At 37.2% G+C, this 26,584-nt stretch overlaps 1 protein-coding gene across 7 annotated transcripts in view; it reads right to left on the reverse strand.

Annotated features, from left to right (window-relative positions):
* FHIT (fragile histidine triad diadenosine triphosphatase) overlaps nt 1–26,584 on the reverse strand; it is a 608,221-nt gene that overhangs the window by 412,794 nt on the left and 168,843 nt on the right. For all 7 annotated transcript variants that reach the window (XM_074603069.1, XM_074603071.1, XM_074603070.1 and 4 more), the window contains one exon: nt 9,642–9,763. In XM_074603069.1, the coding sequence (XP_074459170.1) occupies nt 9,642–9,741 (100 nt within the window). In that variant the 5' untranslated portion in view covers nt 9,742–9,763. The remainder of the gene's footprint in view (nt 1–9,641; nt 9,764–26,584) is intronic.

Raw genomic sequence — 26,584 nt, forward strand, 5'->3', positions numbered from 1 at the left:
AACTCATACTCATTGGACACAATTTTGAATTTTATGAAACAAATAGCAATGAGGTCATCTCAATGCATTCCCATTCGTTAACTGATAAAGATAAATCCTGCACAAAACCTAACCGCTCTTTGGCTGCTTCTGTAGGGAGGTCATTCGTCTGAATGCAGTGTGATGTTAAACTGATGAGTATCAGTAGGGGAATTTTCAGCTTTTATTGTACAACATGAACATCTGCTCAAGAGAGTTCACTCTGAGAGGTGCTAAGGTTTATATGTTTTGATCAGAAACAGTAGAAGTCAGCAAGTTACAAGGAACAGCAAAAAGTAAAATACATTAGCAAATGAATAGCAGACTACACACTCGTGCAACCTTAGAAACCTAGGTACGGCACGAGTGATGAAGTGAAATACATCTGTATCAATGAATTATGCACTCCTTTTCCTACTGTAGCCTCATTTTACAACAAAGCCTTCTTTGTCTGCTATGTTCATATCTAACTTTACACAAGACAACTTATTAAAACATAATTTACCCAATTACTTTGCTCAGAGAAGGTGCTTGACCCTCAGCTGAAGCTCTGCAAAGCAATTATAGGGCCATTTGGAATCACCATCTTTGATAGTCTCACCTGCCAGTTCAAATCCACAGAAGAAAGCATTTCCTAAACAAAGGAGCACAATTGAGCAGCTTTGAGCACACAGCAAAGTGGGAGAGACTGGATGTGATACCTTCCTGAGCAGGCAGCAGAGGAAAGCGCACCACAGGGCACAAGGGAAGGACTTTGTACTACCTAAAAACCAACAGCTGCAAGAAGGGGGGAAGCCCAACAGAGCTGGGGCCTTGCATCTCAAAACTCAGTGATCTTGTACAGGTATCCAGAAGTCTACTACTGCTTCAGAGTAAAGCAATTGTGTTCAAAATATTCTGTTTGTGAACAGTTTTCCTTAAGTTGCCTCTGAAGAAATCCGTATCAGCGACTGGACTTTATTCAAGACCTCTGTGTCTGCACTCACTGAGGGAATACAGTAAATTGGATTTACCCTCAAAGGATTGATATCTATACCAGGCAGTCCAAAGAGATTAGACAATGCCATTATTTATTGCTCTCTCTGCCCTGGAGAAGGTCCTAGGATGACACACCACAGTGCACTATTTCTTCACTTCCGTACGTTTAGAGAGCAGGCCTGCTTATTTTTCATGTACATGGCATGCCCTTTTTTCTCTTCTTCACAGTAGCTTATAAAGGGCTATGTTTTGGATTTGTGCTGACAATAGTGTTGATAACACACTGATGGTTTAGTTACTGCTGAGCAGTGCTTACCCAGCATCAAGGCCTTTTCTGCTTCTCACCCCACCCCACCAAGCGAGTAGGTTGGGGGGAGGACCAGAAGTTGGAAGGGGACACAGGCAGGACCCCAACTGACCAAAGGGATATCCCATACCATATGATGTCATGTTCAGCAATAAAAGCTGGGGGGGGGAAGAAAGGGGGGAAAGTTTGGAGTTGCGGCATTTGTCTTCCCAAGTAACCATTGCACACGACGGAGCCCTGCTCTCCTGGAGATGGCTGAACACCTGCCTCCTGGTGGGAAGTGGTGAATGAATTCCTTGTTTTGCTTTGCTTGTGCATGCAGCTTTTCCTTTATCCACTGACCTGTCTTTGCCTCAACCAACAAGTTTTCCTGACTTTTACCCTTCTGATTCTCTCCCCCATCCCACTGTGGGGAGTGAGCACGTGGCTGTGTGGGGCTCAGTTGCTGACCGGGGTTAAACCACAACAGAGGTCTTTTAAATATAAGGAGTACGAGATGATTACTTGTGAAATTATGAAATATCTTCTTTCGATTATAATTATGGTACACCAAGGAATATTTATGTATGTTTTAACAGAAACATATGAGGCTCTTCCCAGCAAACATTCTAGATTCAAAAAACAGAAGATACAACAGTTTAACATTATATCACTAGATCTCCTCTTAGGAGCTGCAAAGGAAATTCATGTCAGATACCTCTCAAAAATATGTACTTGAAAAAAACATATAGTTTTATTACACTGAATAGCAAAAAATATTCCAATATGCCAGAAACAATAAGCAATAAATGAAGTTTCCCATTGACTTTCCAGCAAATCTATTTTCATTACAAGTGGAGATTTTGCATGTATTGCATTACTTATGGTAATTGTGTGACATCTATTATGAATAACCATGTATTCCAATCATCTCTTTTAATTACATTCTGCCGTAAGAGCAAGCCATGCAACACCTTGCCCAGACTCAGTTAACTGTGTGTGTGCTGCGCACCACATTCTGATGGCTCTGTTGGGGACAAAAGGTCCCAGACATGCACAAACTGTAACGGCAATGGCTTGTAACTGTCATCTCCTTCATTAGTCAGAAACTGCTTAAAATAAAAGAATAAAAAAAAGTTGAATATAATCATGTTATATGCTGAGGGGGAAAAAAACCCCCACAAACATTTCTTTTTAATACTTTCTTTTATAAATTTCATAGTAACTGGTACCTGAATGCAAAGCACATGGATACCTGCTATTGATGCAGGTACTTAAATTTTCTGTAGTGGCAAAATTGCAACGGCAACAAACACCCTCTTTGTATTTGTTATCTATTGTCCATTTATGGCTGTTGAGTTTGTTTGGGTTTACTCATATGATTAAAAAGGATAAAATTACAGGTTTGTTCAATAAACACACCAATTACTAATTTGCTCTCTACTAGACTAGAAAGTAACTGCTGGACTAAAAGCATTCATTATTTATGACCAGGACTTCACAGTTTTTTAAACAAGACTGCCAATTATTGTGTTAAAACGCAAAGGAAACACTCATTTCACCTTTTCTGAATCCCACCTCAGTTTCCCCGCCACTTTTCACACAAAAGTTTGCAACCTCTTAATTTTACTACCTTCTACATAGCTATGTTCCTATATATTTTAAACTTCACTTTGGGATTAGCCCAAAATGGAATTGGAATTTTTTAGCTGGATTTCAGCATATGTTAGCAATGTAGCCAAGAAATTTAATTGCACAGATCCAACCTGTTATGACACAGAATTTACGAGCCCATTCTTCAGAGATCTCATTACTCTCCATACAGCAAGGTTTGAAGCTCGGCTGGACGCATCATCAATAAGAGACTCTCATCCCTCCATGGCATTTGGTAAGATGCACCAGGGTCCAACACAGGAGCTACTGCCTCTCCTAGATGTGACCTTAAAACAGCTTTTTTAATATCTCTTCCAGGTTGCACTACAACCTAAGAAATTCTTATCACTAATACGCTGAATGCAGGTAAATGAGTAATTTAGTTGGTAACTTAATCCATTTGCAAATCAGAAAAAAATACTCTTTATTTCATTACTTCAATTTTTTCTTTCTATTTAAAATACCGGCACAAAGCATTTAGAATGAGATTTTCCTCAACACTGTTATATTAACGCAACTCTAACAATGCAAACAGAACAGCTAAATCCTTATGGTGAAGTACATTCTCCTTCAACAGTGAGCACCTTTCAAGCAAGACAGGATTTCAAGGGAGAAAAGGTATTTTTATCAGACCAAATGATACAGTTGAACTCCAGCTCCCCAAATAAGACAGACGGACTAGCTTTTGTGCACAGAGCCCTGAATCTATTATCTTCAGAAGCAGCATTTCCTAATGTGAGTCAAACACCATCCCTCTGTTTGTAGACTGCAAACAAAAGGACTCCAGCCCTGAGATAATTAACTGGCCTCTCTATCACCACTAAATTCAAGTGGTTTGCATACACAAGCGGAGCACTCAGTCTTTGGGCTGTTTGAGGAGAACCTTTTCCCAGAATGGAGCTTGAGGACACAGTGAAGCTGATCTACTGGCTGCCAAGGGTGCAGTCCCACTCCTTATCTTTTGCACAACGTAGTTTAATTTAGCTACAAATTATTAAGCATAGGAACTGTTTTTCTTACATTCATTTGTGCAAGTAAACATTACGGCATTAATAAGCCCTACTTGAGGGATCAGAACTGCTAGTATGAGGAACAGCTTTCTTTCAGATCTGAGGGGAAAAAAAACATAAAAATTGGGACTTTACATTGATGCTCAACGGCTTCAGTATGGTATCTGAAAAAAAATTTATCTAATGCTTATCTAAGCAAGTCTGAATCTCTTCTGCATTCCTGCTGAAGAAATATTCTCTATACTTCCCACACATTTCCACACAAGATCCATCATTTGTATCTGTTCTTCCTATTCAAGAGGTCTTTTCTACACCAGCAAAGATACTTCATCCTCTTCCTAGTACTCTCTTCCAGAATTACTAGACATTTTGAGAAATTTATATAAGTGGAGTTCACTCATTGTGCCAAACAACATTTTCTGTCTCTGTGTGATTCCCTTGCTATCTCCAGGATTGTATTTAGGTTACAAAGTCTTTGCAGAAACCCCATATTTTTTTCTCTTCGCTAAAGAGCTAAAAGGAGCATGACAGCTCCTTAGCATTGTGCTAAAGTAAAATAATAGTAATGCATACGAAACATCTGTAACAAGCACTATAGAATACTTTCCCACAGGGTTCAATATGTATAATGTGTAGTTGTAACAGTGCAGTGTACATTATTGCAATATGTAAATGCAAGTTTATGTATTCTGCAATATAACTGAGTTTTATTTTCAAAATCTTAGTTTTATGGCAAATATTAACACTTGTTTAGGCTAAAACCCATAAAATTCATAGTTATGTAGCATAAATACAGATGTGATAAATGTGCAATGTACAAACTAACTAAATCACAATAAACAACAGCTCTGTAACTTTACGAAGAACTAAAATTTCATATAGATGCTAAACACCATGGTTTTCAACCAAACTTGTGAGAGAATACTACTGTTCTGTCCAGAGCCAGGGTGCTATCATCGATGGAAATTGTTGGGACTGTAACTAAATTAAAAATACTTAAAAATACTTAAAAAGATATTATCAAATAAAGCTAATCAAAAGGATTAGCTCTTCCTAGCTGCAAATCTTTTAAGAAAAGTAGCAATCATTTGTCAAATGCAGAATATGTCAGTCCCAAGTAATACGGCAATTCTGACAGCATATGACAGGGAAGCTCCCAAACAGACAAATCGTACCGCAAAGCAGATGCTGTTCTTACATTGCATGACCCTGGATCCCATCCTACCCATGCAACAGACCCAGAACAATTACACTGCAGCTTAGGGCCTTATCAAGTCTTTGAAGGAGCATCTGGTTCAACTAACGTTTTCTCTACTCATTAATAAAAGGAACTAGCTGCAGTAACTCACGGTATTGCACACTGTCTCAGCAACAAATAATGACCATTAGCTTCACAGAGTGATGAAGTTGCCAGGAAATATCACATGCTTTGGGTTTTTATACATGGTCTATTCCCCACAATCGGAATACTTTCTGGTGGGAGACACTGGATCTCTATAGAAAGAGCAATACCAGATAGTCCAGCAAAATTCAATATATAACAGTTAAATAATATCTTTTTTTTAATGTAAAAAACTTTTCATAATCAAACCCAGATGAAAAGTTATTGTAGAGTGTTTATTCTAACTTATTACATACATGTGCACTTACTGAAGAAAACACACTATCCACCACAAATTTCTGTAACATTCCTTGGTGCTGATAACCCTCAGCTCCTTGTTCCCAGCTGGAAAGACTTTTCTTTTTAATAACCAATTCAATAAACTGTTGAAAAATGCTTTGTGGAATATAGTATTGCCATAGATCTGATGTTTGTCACTGTCATTACATATTGCATTCAATCAATTTACAAATGTTGCTGTGTTCCTTTTGTGCTAGTTCTTCTTATGGCATCCTGAACACACATCCAAAGATCAATACCTTGTCTGACGAAAAAAATTGGACATAACAAATGAATAATTTTATTTATAATAAAAGTCCTAGTCCCCAAATGGATTCTACTAATGTTCAAATTCATTTCTCATGTTAAACACGTTGCACAATGCAATGAGGAAGGCAGTGATAAAAAAACAGTTCATATTTATTGAAAATGTGAGCAAAACCATGTAAAGCTATGGCGTATGGCTAGGAAAACATCAATAAGATGGTAGGTCATTCACAGAGTATTTGTTACCATATTAAAGAGCAAAAAGTCCCTGTCAAAGAGCAGATGGATTTTCTTTAAAAAGACACTACGTTTTGTTCTGAACTATGGAGGCACCAAGGTCTGAATGAAATAATTTAAGTAAGACAAGTAGAAGCTTAGCTCATGCTGATTGCATAAGCCGATTCAGTTAGTCTTCTGCCTTTTGTGTGACAGAAACAACACATTTGCTGACTAGAGACACATCCCTGCACTGCTCCTGCTATTGAATAGCTACTTCCTCTAGAACAGCTAAGTAGTTTTTCAAGGGAGCCACAAAGATCTTCTTTCCCAATCACTCTTTGCAGAGCAGCAAGCTAGCAGAGGAACCGTAAGACTCTATTTTTCATAGAAAAAGGTATTGGTACCTGCATAAACGTGTAAATCCCAGCAGCTTACACAATAGCCAGCTCACCACCTCCCCATTTCCAAGCTAACTGCTAAGATGAGCAATGCGTACAGTATTCCCACCTAGACTCTTGGCTCCATAACAATTCATAGGTATTAGCAAAACAAAATCATACCATTTCTGTACAGAACAGAAAACCAACATAGAAACACACCCCAAAACCCAATATCTCATTAATCAAGACTGTCCCCAAGACCATGTGCTTGTCTGCTGTGAAATAAGACAGACAAGTAGAAGCGGCAGGGAAGCCCCACCTTCCCCTCTGAAGAACAGAGCTGGTACGTACTCATCATTTTGTCATGGGAGTTGAATGACTTGATGACTTCAGACAGGCTGCAGACAGACACCTCTCAGCCTTAACTATTTTTCTATTAAGTGACAGCAAAGGGACTGGCTGCCCTGAGGGCAACATGTGCTAATCCTGCACATAATCCATGTGTAGCTTTCCCTCTCCGTTTAGTTTTGCCAAAAGAGGTGAATGAGTTTGCTACTATTGTCAAACACACACGAATGTTTTACGTTACACAGCAGAGATTCCAGTTGAATGCCAGATACCCCTTACTCAATATAAGATCCCAATTACTTCCTATTCAAGAATCTGCAATAATCACATCTTCACTCAAAGGGATCCTATTACGAAGGTGTTTGAGTCCATGAACTCACGCGCACCCATTAGACAGAAGTCTAATGCTGGGGCAATTGAGGCAGCTTTCTCCAGGATCAGGGGAACTCTTTCCTTACCATGAATACCAGGTTCTTCCTATTCCTACTCTCGGTTACTATAAGCACAGTTTGACTTTCACACGTCAAACTGAATTCACAGAATTGGCAGCTGGAAATAAACAAAACAAAACTTTGTAATGTGTTAACTGAAAAAGCATGCTTTGGCATTGCTCAAATTGTGAACACTGGCTCCAGGAGACCATTTTGACTGAATTTTTTCCAGAGTATAGCTTTATTTTAAGAGTATTACAGTATATTCACAACTCCAATCCTATGTTCTCTTTCAAGATGGAATTTCAACCTTAGTAGTTAATTAAAGCCACCACCTGGAGTGAGCTGGCTTTCAAACTGATTTCCTTTGTCTCTCTAATTCACACACATTAATATTTTATTTTCTACTGAAAAAAAAAAATGAAAAGGAATGTCACAAGTGTGCCAAAGACAAGGCAGATAAAATTATTGCAATAAAACAAAGAAAATACACTTGTTACTGCCAGGTCTCGAGATGAATGCTGTATTATACAGACATTTTAAAGGCTTACAACTGCAAATCGCTGCATTTTACACACTGTATTCTAGTCTTTGCATAAAGATCTTTTCTAATTTTTTCTTATTGTAATGAGAAAAGGAAAGGTTTGGATTTTTTTACCCGAACATTTATTCAATGGAGAAACAAAGACTATATTATATATTACAACACATGAGCTATTAAAACAACGTGACACTATGAAATATGCTGCAATACTCATTATGGGATAACAAAGCTAAACCTGAGCAAATAAATGTACCTGCCAAACAGTCCACAATAACTATACAACTAGTTTCTGTTCTTTAATTATTTAAGAAGGAAAGAAGCTTGTAATAATTAAGTTTTATAGGCTGCTTGAATTGTCATTACTAGGTGCTCACCAAACTTTAAGACATGTATCTTTCATCTGATATAACTCCATTTTTAACATCAGATCCGATTGTTCACTTAATTGATTAACTGAAATAAATCATTAACTATTGTGTTTAAAACTTCCTCACACAGTACAAATAACATTTTATTTACTATCCGATCCGAACAATGCATATACCAACATACTGCTCAGGCATTTACAGGCTCTGCATCTCACAGTGACTGACGTGATACTGTAGATAGCTTTGAAAATGTTTGTTTGGGTTTTTTTATGCCAAATCTGTAAATAACATCAATTGACATCAGATACTTCAGAAACTTGAAGCTGAGAAGAACTGTTCATTTAATTCATTAAAATATATAGCTGCGATAGTAACACCTTTAAAGTTTCTATGAAGTCTGTGCATCTTTGCCATGCATTTATAACCAAACGATCTGACTTCGGGTACAGACAGACACTATTCAAAGCAGGTTTAGAGAGAAGTTCTGTATTGAACAATTACAATCTACGGAAGTGACGGGAGAAGAGGAAGGTTCCTTATTTCAGAAGAAACACATTTATGGGTTTAAAAAAAAATTTTTTAATTATACATTAAATTATGAAAGAAACAATATAAAACTACAGAAAAAGAAACACCGGGCAAGAAATTAACTCCTTTCAATAGACGCCAGACAACTTTCTTCTTTTCCCAAAACACACTCAGCCATTGCCTAACTGAATTCCTACTGAAATTGTATCATGAACCTCTATGGAAATGATTAGTCTTGAGTATTTCCAAAAAGTTACACCTCCAGCCACTGAAATCAGCACAACTTACACAGTGGCAGTTCCCAGTTTTGACTGGAAAATAAAATCCCACACTACAAAAATACACTAAATAGGTATACATTTACCATCTTGCAGAATCAACATAACAGTTTCTAAACTGAGAATTTTACTTACAACATGGAGCTTCCTTTTTTCCTCAGGAAATGCGTGTGCTCTACAGATGGTTTATTTAATCCATTCCTACCTAAACTAATCAAAGCAATCTGTCCCCCCCCAAAAAATAAGAGTCTTCACAGAGAATTCTGCTGCCATTTGACAAATTGTGTACATTTAGCTAGGGGAAGCTGAAAATACTTCATAAAGAAGTTACCACATCTAAAAATAAGTGACATTATTAGAAGGGATGCAGGATGTGTTATTTAGCATAATATGAAATTTAAACACTACCACCTCAGATACACTTTAAAATGCTTTTAGTAGCACCTGGTTGTTTATACATCTTCTGTGGTGAAAAGGTCAATGGAAATTCACCTCTAAGGTCACAGTTGCTAAGCAACTGTTTTCGGCAGTTCTGCAACACCGATCAAGCGCATTACGTTCCATTGCCTGGTTTCAGAATAAACCCGCGTAGCATCCTACCTGGCCTTTGAAGCACACCTGCTTTTCCCAAGAGCACAAGCGCCCATTGTCGAGGCGATGCCTAAAAGGATACGCCCTGGGACCACCGGCTTCCTGTTCACGAGAGCAAAGGAGAGCTCTGTCTTCAGAAAGACCACAGAGGGCTTGATGAGGTGCTGCCCGAATCTCAGCATGATAAATGTTAATCTTCAGGGTCTGAAAGAGAATAGTTAAGATAATTAAGGGATCAACTTTGCCTTTCCAAGCAACAGGAATAAGACAACCAAATTGCCCAGGCAGTTTTTGAAAGAAAGCCCCTCCCGGGCTCACCAAGGCATTGGGTGTTTTGGAAAGGTTGGTAAGACTTTCCTAAAGCCTTATTCCTTTCTCAGAAGGGGTGGTGGAAAGGGCTTCTTTCCAAAGCAAAAGTTTTACATATAATTTCTTAAACCCTTCTCTCATCATCTTGATGGGGCTACAAAATTCTAGACAGACAATGTCATTTCTCCCTCCCATTTTCATTTGTTCTGCATTATACACATTTGAGTCATATGCGCTTGGAGAAGCACAAATAGTATTTCGCATGCCCTTTGCACAACGCATATCAACGCACACAGGACTTATGAAACAAAGAAACCACATTTTATAAATAAATCTCTCCACTAAATACCTCAATTGTAAAAAAATTGACAAATTAAGGAAAGCATTGTTTAGTCATTTTCCATCCATGCTTTCTAGTTTGAGCAACTGAAATGTGAAGACGATCAATAGGCTTGTGCAATTTTCTCTTACGCAAAGGAAGTCAAAGATTTCCACTTCCATTCACTAAAGTTTTCTCTCCTCCTGGTGATGATGAAAACCCTTCTTAAATAACTAAGGTACAATCCTAACAGTATCTATTTTAGGTCTTTAAGCCCTAGAGCATTTAAAGTATTTAATTCAATCAGAAATATCCAAGGTGCTGCAGGGTAAACTATGAAGTAATAAAGAATTTCACATGACACAATACTTCAGACACATTGAAAGCATTACACTAACACTACCTTGCTTGAACCAAGTGACTCATCAAACAATTCAGTTTTATAAGTTGCTTCAGATGGGGAAAGATACTGTTAGAATCATGTAAGGGCTTTCGCGGCAGTTCTTTTCTTGCAAACCTACTTTGTTGAGTAAGACCCAAACTTGGTTCTTACTCTAAAAGATTTATTCTAATTTAAGGTCCCACTCCTTGAATCTGCTCCAACAAAAAGTACATATAACAACTCCCTCTAAGTGCACACACTTTGAAATGTCTTTGAGAAGTGTTTGTTCTTTGGAAGAAGTTCTGGCTTTTTCAACAATCCCATTCCACAAATTAACTTAACTAAATTAAATTAAGGATAGCAGATGCATCAAATCAGGCTTTACACCAGAAAAAACATGTATCAAACTTAGTATTAGATACAATAATCAAACAGATGACTACACATTGAAGTAATAAACATTCTCTAAGCAGGCACCATGTCTTGCTTTATTTTTGAAAATTAGAAATTAAAGGAAATGCTTGAGCAGACCATGGAAGAGTGGAGGTTTTAACCATCCCTGTTTCAAAAATCTGAAAAGGTTCTATAATTATTTTTTTTCCCCATAAAGTCAACAGAAGATGAAGTGTCTGAGAAGATGTGTCCCTTACTATGTATTAAACCTGAAACTTGGCAGCATACAAAAAGCAAGTGTTTTTAGCTACTACAAGAATTGCTTACCAGAGGAAACACCCGATAACATGTGCTGATGTCTGAAAAAAGTAGTTATTAGGAACTTCAACCAGTCTTCCTCATTTATCTTAAGCAGTCCATCAGCAACCTCCCTGTGGGGGTTTCTCATTCTGATTAAAACATGCAAGAATGTTTTTATATGATATAATAAAGAGAGATGGTTCTCTTTGCAATGAAGGAAATGTTTCCAATAAAGGAGCAAAACCCATTAAATAGCCAGTACTACCATCCAGTGATGAAACTGTAAGATAGTATCTCCAGAATCTGGAAAAATCAAATGTACCACCACAGCTGCCATTGCATCTAGCAATACTACGGACAGAAATAAAAGTACTACCGATCATTACTTACTCTGTCTTCCAGACTACTGATAACTAAAAGCACTGTCCAGAGACATGGAATAGACTTACGCACAGAATCAAGGCTTAAAATAACAGATGCTGATTTTAAAATCTGATGCTTCAAAATTCAATTTAAGGAGGCAGAGAACCTGAGATTTTTGTAATCCCCAGGAGAAGCCTGACTATTTGTTGCCATAAGGAAAAAGAAACTCAACAAAAAAACAATAGCAGGATAAGGTTGAGGAGATTGGAAATAAGGCGTTGATCCCATGCTTCAACAACTGAGACCCCAGGAAAGCTGGAAATGGTTTTCTATTCTAGTTACCTATTTAAAATTACTAGAGGGGGTCCCGTGGGGCTTTCCAGTCCAATGGTGACTCAAACTTACTGTTAAAAATAACCAAATCCAACTGTGAAGTGTACCTTGTGAAATTCTTCAAGTTGCAGAATGGAACAAATATTGATAATTACAAAAACCAAGGTGAAATCTGTGTTAAGGACTTCATGTTAAGGGTAGGGGCATCCCCCAAGGTAAAAGTTTTGCTAAATCAAAACATCACTGCAAGTAATGGTTTTAGGACAGACAAGGACCATATTGTAGAGTTGATAAGCACTAAAAAACATTTTTATGTGAACAAGAAATCCAATATGAAGATCTTTTCTTCTAGCTAAAATAGTTAAAATATCCTAAATATGGCCCTATCAGAACAATGCCATACATCCTTCTTCATACTTCAAGAGACATTTGCAGAAAAGACTTTGTCAGGGGAGTTGACATCCTGTAGAAATACACCCAATATTTGCCAAAATAAACATACACAACTTTATCAGCCACAGAGTTTGGGTCACCATTGCTCTCTAATATTGTTGAGTATTTTCAATGCTTTAAAAAACAATTAAAAGTGCTAAATGGATCCATGCATAGTTTTTGTGGAGCACAGAATTTTGGTTGACTATACCATGTATTCATAATACACTTACCACATGCATCTTTACTTATTTCACTGCCAACTTGTTAAAAAAAAAAAAAAGTCCAGAAAGGATCAGTATAGCAAAAGCACTGGCCTCACACACTCACACACCCCTAAGCAATAGTTTGTAGGCTCAGATTATACTCCAACTGGGTTGACCCAGAATTATTAGAACATTTTTAAAACTCATGCATAGAATTAATGCATGTATTAAAACCTTTTCTATTTGCTTACTATGCAATAATATAGCTGAATAATGTATTTCCATCCCTTGATTCAGACTAAATAAATATAGCATGTGTTTCAAACAAGTGTGCCAGTTATATTAGTTGCGCTATGTAATACTGCGGACTTCCCACTGCTGTTCTCTCCAAAACCAAAAGAGGATTATGGGAAATTTTTTCTAAACAATTATTCATGATTTATTATATATTACTTAAGCTGTTTTCTGCCCTAGTGATCCTCTGTGTTTTTCTGTAAAGCATGATCGTCTGTGCTCAGAACCAATACAAATGCTAAAAAATACATTAGGGAAATGACCAATGGGTACAACCGAAAAATTGGTGGCTGCGCAGCAACGCACTGCAGCAAGGCTGGAATATTCCGGAGTGCAGCGAGGCAGGAAACTGCTACCAGCAGAGCAAGTTTTCAGTCATCTGAATTCTACCTGCTTATTGCTTGAACGGCCTGTAAACAAGCAGAAATCAATACAGTACAGGTGCATGCATGCAGGTCATGAAATCCAAATAGTGTGGGCACAAGGTTTCCCAGCTGATTGGAATCACCTCACTAAGCTTGTTCCTCCAGGGATTGCCATTTTTCACGTAATGAGGAGGTCATTGCCAGCTAAAACGGAAACTAAATATAATTGGTGAAAGATGTTTCTTCTTTAATGATAGTAGTCTTTCTAATCTCAGTAATAAGGAGGACAATTACATTGTAATGTTAGAAAATGCAAGAAATCCATTTCTGATAAAAGAAAATTTCAGCCCAGTTGAACACAGATTCTATTCTGACTATTCAGATGAAAAGTGTATTTACTCTTCTTCATATTGCACGTATACATTACATTGCCTATTTCATCTGCCTCATTTTCCTAATTAAATTTCCTTCAAGCTGCGTTCCTGCAGTTGTAGGTGAGAATATAGTATTAAAGGCTAACATAGCAAGTAGACTAATTTTACAGCCACAACAAATCTCAAATCTGTATAACCTGTATTAGGGAAAAAAAAAAAATTACACTGGCATTCTACATTACACCCTGAAAAATAAGAGTGCTAAAATTACGAAAAATGTTGGTATATACTGAAATATTTTCAAATATTATCACAGTTTTGCAAAATTTCAAGAATAGGCACACTGCATTTGCCCAGCCTACATAAATATTACTCATATGTTTAATGTATTTTTGAGAGGAAATCTTAACACAGGTCTTAATTCTTCAAGTTTATTTGGTTTTGGGGGCCAGGCGGTTTGTTTTGTGCTTCATTTAAGTAGCAGAAGCTGTAGAATAGTTGGTGTCAAATACACAGGGAGAACTCTGAACAGAAGATAAGGTTCACCTAAAGACAGGTCGCTAGGACATCAAGATAGGTGTCTGCTTGTTATATGTCATCTCTACAGGCAGAGACCAATTCCAGACCAATTCCAGGCCTGGAATACCGTTGGAAATTACTTTCTCTGTACTGACTAGAAGGAGTGATGGCACCAATCCTTTAAGGTGCTCTTCCTGCCTCCATGGACCTCCCCATTGGATGCCTGAGATGGTGCTGGTACGCCAAAATGCCCCTTTATTTTATCATACAATTATTTGTACTTAACGACACGGCGTCGAGATCACCACCCACTGGGACCCGAGCTCAAGGCTTTTGCTGAGCCATCACAGGAGCACTGTTCTAGGAAAGCTACGAATCTGGTTTTAACGGGAGCCCACAAAACAGGCAGCTAACTTAAAAAGGTGTACACTGAAGAAAACCAATTACAATACCATTATGTCTCTGTGCCAATATAGGTGAATATTTTAGGAACAATCCCAGAAGCATTCTTGAGTTTTAAAAAGTTTGTCCTTTTTACCATATTAATATCGCCCTGTTCATTAATTTTGACACTCCTGATTCTACTACTCAATTTCACCTTAAAAACACTGTAAATTTATATGGCAAAATTAAAAAAACTTAGTTGACTGTTTTTTTTTTTTAAGATCTTACAAAATAATCATATATTTTTTAATTCAGCAAGATAAGACAACTTGTGTCACATACTATAGTTAAGGGAACAAAGTAACTCTCCAGTAAAATATGTTTATGGCTAATTTCAGATTTTTCCATCACATTTCCTGAGCTGTCCTTTATCCCACAAAACTATACCCTTAAATGCATATTTGGCATTTTTTCCCTCTAAAAGGTTTCATTATGGTAAAGTGATATTCTTACTTAGACACATGAACTTTGCATCCAAGAAGTGATGCACAATCAAGAACTGCCCTGCATGCTATCTCCCCTCTCTTCATGCTTTATTATTTTTTACTCATTCCCTCCCCTTGCTGCCACTTTGTGAGTATGAAATCCACGCAATTCAGAATATTCCTTATTTAAACCAAGCACATAGCAACAAATATCCTTGTTCCCAGAAGCCAGGATTTCCCATTTTGATAAAAGAATACTTAAAAACACTAATGAAAAGAAACTGTCTTTTTCTGAAATCACTCAGGTTTTTTACTATCCCTTTGTCCTTCGAGCAGCTTTATCTCTCAGCATCCTCCATTTCCACCCTTGTACAAGGTTTAACTACATATTTTGAGTTCTTTCAGTTTCAGAAAAACAGCCTCATTAAAAAAAAAAAAAAAAAAAACAACCAACAGCTCTCCTTCTCAGTGCACCAAACTAAAGCACGCTTCTGCTATTTCTGTTCTGAAAAAGCCAAGAAGAATTACAAAACTAGAAAAGGTGCTCAAGTATCTTTGACAGGCAGAGCCTCGATTCTCTCCACGGGGATAGTATTTAATGCTCTACACGGGGTTGAAAGGAAAACCTTGTGTGGATTATTTTCCGTTTTCACCACCCACAGAAGCTACGCTGAAGAGAAAGCCCATTAAACGTGATGCATGCAACCAATCCTGGCGGTGTTGACAAGGTCTGATTTCTCACGTCATGTGCAGATTATGATGGACTTGAATCCACTACATGTGGCTTCCCCTGCTTAATCTAGCACCGAAGAAAACATCAACATTATTCCTGCTAAAATATATTGCCCTTTTCTTAGCATGGTCAATCAAGCTAAATTATCTACACTTCAAATAGACTGTGGTATGTTGCATAGTACCTAAGCACCTTAATGTGTATGATGCAAAGAGCCATCCATTTGCCATCCCTTAGCTTTCCCCTTGCAGGTTCCCTTTCACCCAAGCTGCAGCATCATTTCCCAGCCCCTCTGGGACAATATTTTTCCATTCTGCTCTCACAGTGCTGATCTCACAGCCTTGCATCTGGAAGCTCTGGTATTGCTGTTACAGCAGACTCTCCTAGGGCATGACTACGACCCCCATTAGAATCATCCCTTCCTCCACCCCCTTCCTTCTCCTACTGCCTGTTTGTAGCTTTTGGGTTACAACAGTGGACCAAAGAACATGCCTACACAAAGCTTACCAACCAAGCCCAACTACCCCAACCCTGAGCACAGCATGCCCCAGTTAACATCAATAGCATCACGAGCAGGAACCTGAGGGTGGCCTGATAAGCAGATCCTCATGAAAACTAGATAGTTCCCAATTGTACTGGGTCTGACTTCCACAACTCCCCAAAAAACAATTCAAATCTCCAGACACCCAAGTCTTTGTTGACCAAGAAGGATGCAGACACCTAAAAGGAAGTGAACAGCTCTGCAGCAACACCGTAAAGCAATTACAAAATTGACAAGTTAATCAACAAATGCAGAATCAAGCTAGATATCAAAAGCGGTATACCATCCATAATACATGTAGAGGGCATAAATATTTTTAAATGATGTAGAAGTTGTCAAATTCATTTCTATAGCAAACATTTTGGAATACAAATTAGGCCAACTTGTTTGTTTCTTATAATTCAGGTAAAGAGTGCAAAGTTATACACATTAAATGAAAAGCTTTCTAGAGGGAAAAGAACTGCAAAATCCATAAAACTTAAAGAAAAATGAAGGCTTAGAAGAGTCATGAAAGCACTAAATACGCACTACACTCTTCAACTGTCCATATATATACTGTGTTCACTAGAAGGTGACTCATACAGCATTTAACCACACTGAGAAAATAATTCTAGCACTAGAAGCTCATTGTTTGCCTCTGTGCTCAGGTAATGGCTCAACATTTCCATATATTAGGACTTGTTTCCAAATACCACGTTAATTTTTTTTTTTTTTTTTTTTTTTTGCTATTTTGACATCCTACCTATACTTGCAACTTTACTTTTTTCAAAAAACTTTTATGACTAACATGAAATAAAATTCCTGCCTTGCATTATACTGGAGTTGGTTTATGTCCATTTTATGCCAGAATACATAAGCATGAACTTAACACACTGCAATATTGCAGATTATCTTTCAAACAGAATCCCAGTTCCAAGATTTGATCTAATCTTCACAATTTCCTCTGTTAGACATGAGTTTTCCTCATATTAGCAGAGATGATCCAAGTTTATGATTCCTCCCTTCCATCATCATCCAAGAAGATGACATGAATCCAAAGAAAAGTCTGATAAGTAAGAACTTTTCAAAATCCGTGTACTATATGCGTGATTTTAAGGAAGATGTTTTATGAAAATGGATAGAATTAACAGGCTCACCTCCTCATTGACTTCTACCCAAAGCGCAAAATATGTAGAAGCATACATACGCAATAAAATAAATCATGTTCACAAATCTTTCCTTAGCGTTCATCTAGAAAATAAAATAAATAAAAAAAACCACACACACATTATACTTTAAGCATTGTTTAATAATTTGCATCTGCCATAGCTATTATCCTGATTCACGGAGAAATGAGGATTTGCGTTTTGCCTCTGCAAGTGATTCTGATGAACGAGACCTTTAGTGTTGCAATAACTATTGTGAGTAATGGAACAACCAATGGCTTTTATTAAGAAGAAACACTGAATAATGTATTACCAACGTAAGATCAAGGGAAAATACATTTTTATAAGGGAAAAAATATTAATATCAACATGCCATTTTTTAAAGCAGAAAGGTGAAAGGCAAAAAAGGAAAAATATAAGAAAATGCTTCACAGTATGCAGTAAATGGCAGAAATTATACTGAGAAAATCCTTTTTTCTAGGGTGGCTACCTAGGGCTACATTACATGCTAGAGGAACAATAAAAAAGATTGTGACATTTCTTGAGATATATAAGTGTAAGGAAAACTCTACCCTGATGAAGGTAGAGATGGGGGAGGAAGGTCGCTATAGAGACTGGCACACTGCACATTGAAACACTTGAGCTTAAGCTCATTTCTTTTGAGGCTACAAACTAAGAGAGCTGACAAGTAGGAATGTTCTTTTGCTATACCTTTCAGTGGAAAAAGGTAGCTTTAAAAATGCAGAGAAAAGAAAAAGCTGTTGTGTTTTAACGTTCTTATTTATTAGTTATACAGCACTACATAAAGTCACTTTATAGGTTTTAGAAATACATACCAAGACTAAGCCTTCCCCTGAAGTGGCTTACTATTTCCTTTGAGTGAATGCAATTTGGACATCTATAGTATTGGACAGAAGAGATGGGGCAAATAGAGTTGCAGAAGAAAAGCTGCAGGGAGCTAAGTGAAACAAATCAAGGAGTATAAATCCATGAGGAGAAGAGAGAAATGGCTCTTCCCAAAACTCTATGATGGTATAAACCAAAGCACAATCGGAGAGCGAACACAGGGTGCGCTACAGCAAAAGGATGGTCCACTAACTCAGGGCCAGCACAGGATTACAGAAGTCCAGACAAAAATAAATGTGCGATGAGCAAGAGATGTTGCATGGTGAGTTTCCAGACACGATCCAGAATGTTTTAACTTGTGTCACTGAGAAATCAGTTACATCACTCCAAAAACCTCTACTGATTCAGTATACGCTTTTAAAGATTTTCTGTATTTTGTTCTTTTGTCCTTCAAAATTTCTGGTACTTAACCTTCTTCAGATGAAACTACTTCAGTTAAAGGACTGCAGAGTTAAAGTAAATCCAGCCCTCCTGAAAAGAAAGTTATCAACAGAAAGATTGAGGCAGTTGAGAAAATTTCTGAAAACTCACAAAGAAAAAAAAAAGCTACACATACACAGTGACTCCTGACCACACTTTTTGCCCATGTAAAGAAAAATAAGATGCAAACAGCAAGAACAAGTCTGGGATTAGTGTTATACTTAATTTCATTCTGACTGCAATGTATTAATATGAGACCATGGTTTTGCCTCTGTAATACTACAAATTTATTATATTTGGAGCAATTCCTGCGATACCCAAGTGTCTCCACAAGTATTTTATCTTGCTGAATTAATAAATGTAACACAAACGTTTAGAGGAAAATGCAGACACTGTACTTTACCTAACCATTCCTCAGGCACAGAGATTAAAAGAGTCATTTAATGAAAATTTATTGTGAGATTTACATTTATATACACCTAATAATACTAGATAGTGTGTTCTTTACATTTATGTACAGTGCATTTATGTCTAATGCTAGATGCTGGAATCTTTAAGACATCCTGTTAGCTTTCATTTCACCACCTTCTATATGTATGTGCTCTCCAAAATATAGCCATTTAAACCAGTTTGTTCCATGGGCATTGGAACTAACGAAGCCTCGTTTCAAAGGATTTGTGTCCCCATCTTTCCCACACCTCTTTTTGTTCCCCCACAAGAATGAGAGCCCTTCCCCATGGCCCTTGGAGCATCCCAGCCAGGTGAGTTACAGCAGTGCTGTGCTTAATTAAGGCTTCTGCGTGTGATGAGTAGCCAGCCCAGAGGCACACGCTGCCTGCTGCCAAGCAACATGTGTAACAGCTGGGAAGAAAAAGACTCTCCCATCACGATGAGCAGGTCAAGGCCATTGCCCAAAGAGGGACTGTTAAAACTGCACAGTCTAATTATATGACCACCACCGTACATGTAGATATCTAATTATATACTGCACAATTAAAAAATGAAGTGCTGTTATAATGCTGAAATTTGTTAAGACTTTTTTTTTTTTTTTAAATATTTGTACAATTGCCTCTGGCAAAATACGAGCGTGCATGACTTTTTCTTACTATTTCTGGTTCATTTAAACCAGCAGGACTACAAACTGCATGCAAACAATAGTGGAAAGAAAATTGAGAAAATAGCTTTAAACGCACAAAATGGTTTGCAAATCTTTCAAAAGCTACAGACTTAGTGAACTATTTGAAGAAAGGTGGCCATGAGTAAACTAATCTGTCTGAGAAAAATAGGTTGTAAGCTTTTTAGGGTTTAACTTCCCCTCTCTGCACATACTTTCTCTCTGATTTTCCACAAATGCTCTCTGTATACTTGACCTTATGTTCAGAAAACGGCAAATATCATTCCTGCTTTCTGGCCACTTCCCTGTCCTTGTCAAAGATATCTTGGCAGGGATCATAATTTGCTGCAGTTCTGAATAGTGCACTAAGAGGTCAACAAGGTGATGTTGAACAATAACCGGGTTGCAAGTCAACTGAAAGAATATGCAAATTTTGGAAAAGGAAACAACCTTTTTCTCACTGTCAAGCCAGCATTAAAGCATGACGGGAACCTACTTACAGTTTACTGTGATTGGTTAGATAATTCTGAACACAATGAGATTATATTTCAGGAGATCTTGCATATCTGGCAGCCAAAAATGGACCCTACTAGGGTTATATCAAAATACTTCTATTTGTGAATATGGCCCCTTTTCCTAAGATATTTGCTGCTGAGAAAAAGTGGCTTGCAGTTCCTGTTAACTAATACACACATGCATTAGATTTAGTCCAGGAAGACACTTACCCTGGCAGGTTTGGGTTTAGATTTTAGCAATAAGACCTGACTGCTTACTCTCCTTCACCACCAAAAGAGCCAAATTTCCTTGTCTAAAGCCAAGTGAGAGCCTTACTGGACACAGACCTCAAAACATAAGTGACAGATGCTTATTTAAAAAAACGTCAGTGAAGTGTTCATCCATTTCAGCCTAAATTTTTTTTGGAACGTGGCCACGGACGCAATCATGCTAGGGAGAATTTGGTTTTCATATTTTTTAGAAAACAATGCTACAGCAAGACACCTCTCCAAGTGAATCCATCTCGCTGTATTCAACTGTCTGGACTTTGGGGAACAGGCTGTAGTGCAGTGTCCTGACATAACAGTAGTGAAACTTGGGCTCTCAAATGGGAATAACAGAGGATAATAATTTCAGTGCAATGCCTTAATGCTACAGCAAGTCTCATCTAGAGTAGGGCAATGACTACTATTCTACCTGCTGAAATAGCCATCATTGCTGCATGCATCTCCCAAGCACATTTTATATTTAAAGACATTAATCTTAAATTGCTTTCTTTATGAGTCTTTTTCCACTGCAGACATGAGCTCTTAGCAAGTTAACCACTAAATTGTTATCACATGGTTTTCTAGCTTCAATAGGTTACTGTCAGAATCAGGACTTAACACAACTCCAGCATTTTATCCTTTGATTAATCTACAGAAGCAACAGAAGTCAAAGACAATCTTGCCAATATTCTTAAAGTCAAATTTTAAAAATATAGACGTAATAAGGTATTTTCTCCACTGTAATATTTGCAGCAGAAATTCAGAGAAGTCAGAACCAGAGAGGATGATATTGTGGTAAAGAGCCTAAACCTGTATTTTCAATATGCTGGCCTGCATCTTCGTTGGTAAAGGATTAAGGACTGCTTAAAATAGTTCTACAAAGGAATATTTTTAAGTGCACATAATTTCTACATGTGTATTATATTAATGGTCCTACATCATAAGCATGGTGTAGCAAGTACTAGTTATAACATTTAACTGTATAGGCACACTGCTATCCAGCTTGCTTTTTACTTTATGGTTGCCAAATATGCTGAACAATATACATTTTAATCTATCTGTAACTACCATAAGGTTCCTGATTTTTTTTCCCTTTTAGGGAACAGTCTATATGATTATTTTTTTACCTAGTCTCAGCATACAGAATTGCATGAGTCACATAATCAAGCCATAAACCAAGCAAACAATTTTGCATGTTTTTACTGTATTTCTGGCTTCCTTTCCAACTTTGCATCACTTCAGGCATCAACAAAAAAGTGGTTTAGTGTTATTCCTTTTAACTTTCAAGACTAAAAAAAAACATTTATGGTCACACGGTGAATTGGAATAACCGAGACAGTATTATGTTCTCATTTGTCAGTAAACCTGATAACGTTTTAAACAAGCATTGGGTGCCAGATGACTGTTCTGCAACTAATTCTGGAACAAATTTCTGTATAATCTACTGAAAGTGCTTTGGAGTTCCTTGCCAGCAAGGCTTTCTAATAAGATATTCATGAATAATTAGAAATCTATAGACATGATTAAATCTTAATCTACAATCTGCAGGATGAATGTTTAGGGTGAAGCACAGCAAACTGGCAGAGAAGCCAACTGGAGATCCCTCTGTACATTCAAGACTTTGGCTGCTGTTTCTCAAAGCTGAAGCTCTGATTTATTTGTGAATTCCTGACTGCAGTGGACAGATAAACTTAACACAGACTGCTAGCTCAGTTCCACAACCCTCCACTAGAAGCCCTGACTACTTGAGTACCAGTTTCAAATATTTTACAGAAGGTGGGCATACATAGGTTATTTCTAATAAAAACTTCAGACTATCATTGCACCTCTTAAATAATGGACGTAATTTGCCCAGTCTTTATTATTTAAAAGGTCATTTACTTGATATGTGTGTACTACACAAGCTACGCAGTAGGTAATTATACTTAGTCAAGGAAAGTTCTCACGAACTTCCATTTTTTCCTCAATAGCAAGAAGTTGTGTTGTAAGCAGTGTCACAACAATACCATAAAGCTCTGGGGATAGCTGGTTCGTAGCAGCCCGGCAACAGTTACAACTGTAAACATAAGAGACCTTGACTGAAACTACTGAAAAATTCATTTCCACTTGATGTTATATGAGATTTATTGGCTTATGCAAGCACACTTCATAGCCAGGACAAAACCTCCCAACCGTCTACACACAGAGTAGCCTTCCAGTTTCATACAAGCCATGCGCTTGGCACAATATGAGGAACGCAGCCTAACAACAATCTCACCAAAGGCTAACACTAAGAAGGTGTTTAAAGAAACTGCTTCTTTAACTAGCTAAGCAATTACAACATACAGAGCCACTGTTCTGATAGGCAGAGCCACGCTGAACAGAAGAAATGTTTCACTTCTCTGATCACTGTCAGCTAAAGTTTTCAGAGAACTTTGGAAAAAATACATAGAAATATCCATCTAATGGGTAAGAAAACAAAGCACATATACACTTAGGAGAGCACAAATTGCTAGAAAAGGATACCATAAAAATCTTTTTTCTTTGGTCAATCTAATAAAATTCACCAAAATTAACAGGAAAAACTCACACATATTTAGCCCTGGTTCAAATTCATACTGCTGCTTTTAAAGGACTACGAAGAACTAAAGTGGTATCTTGAATCATCTATGCTACTCTTTTAGCAGCCAGCAAGCCTAAGAGGAGAACTGGCCTAAAGTAAACTGCCAATAGAGAAAACAGAAGTAAAATCTGGTCCGTGTAAGTGTACCTGATATACAAATGTGGACATGACACATACAAATCGCCAATTAAAGTTATCCCAAACAGAGGAATAGTATTTTGCTAGACTCAGTCATGAATCTTCTGGTATTTAGGGTGTCTTCATAGAAGAAAGAAATCTGAATATACTACGAAAATAAATGAAAGTACATTTGGAAAGATCCTCTTAATATTTATAATAGAAAAGATAGTACTACCTTTTAGGCAATATGGTTTCTCAATTATTATTCATTCCCCAAATTAGCTGGATCACAAATTTCAATATTCCCAATTAATCTTTCTCCGTTGAAAAAAATCAAACAATCAAATTGACAAGGATGAGAATTCAGATGGCTCACGTAACTCCAATTTATGTGCAAGCATTAAGAAACAGTCTTTAGTAATAAAATCGTGTATTAGAGATTTCAACAGGACCCACTGCCTCTTTTCTGCAGGTGATTCACTGAAGCTTTTCCTCTTTCAGAGAAAGCTCCGAGTTCCTGTGTGATGCTACCCAAGGTATCAAATACAAACTTTTCCATACCGATCTATAGTGCCACGCAAACGTTCAGTTTACACACTTCAGATGCCGAGGAAGATATCTAGACACAAGAAAAACACATCTGAAGCTCTAGTAGCGAGTGCTGTTTTCTGAACACACAGTACGTATTATATGATCTGAAGGGGTCTAAAAATCCAATCTTATGTCTTAAAATGTGCATCCAAATTTGGTGAATTTTCTGACCTTAATCTCTGTCAGCTCCCCATCTGTAAAACAGAGATAATACCGCATCCCTCACTGGGGTTTTGTGAAGATAAATTTAATTTAAAACCTGTGAAGCACTTGGATACAGTAGTGATGAGCAGCACAGGAAAGCCTATGAGGAAATTAATAATTCTGACTTCTGAGCAGTGTCAGAACGATGAGCTGTAAATAAGGCTTAGGGCCACACATCATACACTGAAGATAAAACAGTATCTTGAATAGCTGTTCATTAATTGAGTACTGTCCATCTTGTGTACTAAGGCAGAAGTCTTTCGGAAAAGTATTATCTGCTCTTATAGTTAAAGACTTCATCATAATGCATATGCATAAGAGAAGCTGAATTTAGGTTGCAATGGCAGCCTTAATGTTAGCACCCTCTTCTCTTCACTGCTTGCTTTTGCGTTTTTAATAACGTTCTCTCCATGCAGTTTGTACGTGTAATGTTTATATACAAAGAATGAATTATGATCTCACTGCGAATCTCAGATTTCCATGCACAAGTGGTAATGAACAAAGCTTGGTTAAAAAACATCCATTAGGAAAATAAAATACTAAGCTTGCCTAGGCTTGGTGAATTCAGCAGGGCTCCTACTGAATTTTCTCTTCAATTGCTTGAAATGGTCCAAGTGCTACTTCTGTTAATACTATGCATTACCATAAGAGACTTGGGAAGGGAAAATATATGAGGGGACTGTCCTTTCAATTTTTATCAAAGGCATTCAATTTTCATTCTCAACAATAACAGCAGCTGACATGTTCCCTTTGCTAGTTCCTGTGAAAATAGCTCAGGCAGAAATTAAGCTAGAAGCCCACATGGGAATCAAGGAGTAATAGCATCTCCCCAACATGCCTTCTTCCAGTGCCTTCTTCCTCTTCTGAAAAAAAGCCCCTCTCCACCTTATTGGAACAGGGTGATGGCTGATCTTGTGAGGGTTTATATGCAAGTCCTTTTCCAGTGACAACCATCTCCCTCCCCAGACTGCATATATGCTCTCGAGGCAACGGATACCATTGCGACAGCCCTCTGTCAGCACAGCTCTTGCAGAAAGAGCCCTAAGCAAACGGTCCTGCCATCTGACCCGAGACAGTAGACCCTAGGAAGTGTGACAATTTCCAGTCCTGACTTCATTTAGATGACACGTAAGCTGCTCATTAACAGCAAGAAGAGTTACACCCAGTAACAGAAGATCAGAACCAGATCCTGCAAGTTTCAGCTCAAATTGTTTCCTAGAACTCAAGTACTAAAATAGCATAATGTATTCAAGTTAAAATGAATTTTTTTTAATATTAAATCATTTGAAAGAGATCACAAACTTACTGTCATTTGAAAAAATAGAGATTTCCCAGACACTAATAGTACAAAAAATTAAGAAAATAATATTCTCTTTTAACTAATTTTATGTGTAAAATTATCAATAGTCTTAAGTATCATCAAAAAAGTGGCCTATTATATTCCAGCTAAACTATGTCTTCAGAGAGTACTTAGAAGACATTCTTTGTTCAAATTGACAGTATTCACTATACTTTGTCAACAGATCTTCCATACATATAACAATTTTTATCGTAATATGAAGCCAGAAGATGTTGTACATAGAATATTCCATCTTCTCAAAAGGGCAACAGAAAGCCAACATCTTTTAAATATTTAATTAGGACTAAAATCAAATTTACATAGTGATATGCCACATTTTCAGCTAGTGATGAAGACAAACATCTCTGCATATTATCAGTACTTGAAAGGGTAGTCATTTCTATTTCATTTTCCTTACAGGATGTCTCCAGAGATTTTCACGCTACTGTGCATCGTTTCAGATGCTTTTTTTACTTTTTTATTTAACTAGTTCATTGTTGATATAAGTCAGGACACTACATTTTCAGTAGTAAAATATTTGGTACTTAATCCAAGTTTTGAGATATGCCCTAAAATAGTTATATTTGCCTTTAGCAAACATTTTATTTGAGTTTTGAACAAAACTGCTGATGGAAGCTGATGAAAATTACTCCAGCTTGGAATGCACTGACAGATGTGCTATGTAGCAAGGGATTTCCCTGGAAATTTTCTAATTTTCTTTCACTAATTTAGAAAAGGTTTATTTAAAATCTGTTACAATGTACTGAAGTACAGGGTCACATAATATCTGGTCACGTGAAGAAAGGGAAAATGTAGCCGAGAAACCTAAGCTCTGGCATCTTGAAATGGAAAAAAAGTTATCCAGAAACCAGAAGTCTTTTAAATGATCTTACATTTTTCTACCAAAAAAAGAAAAAAGAAACAAAAAATTAAAACCTAAATCACCCTTACCCTATAATTAAATTAAATTAAAGATTGATAAAATTAACGTGTATTTCTCATTTTATGAGCTTTTGGAAAAAAAGGAAAGGGGAAAAAAATCCATAGAAAGCTTTTTCATTTTTCCTCTCTCTTGAAGAAGTACTTAATTG

The sequence above is a fragment of the Larus michahellis genome, chromosome 10 (genome assembly GCF_964199755.1).
Source record: "Larus michahellis chromosome 10, bLarMic1.1, whole genome shotgun sequence".
NCBI lineage: Eukaryota > Metazoa > Chordata > Aves > Charadriiformes > Laridae > Larus > Larus michahellis.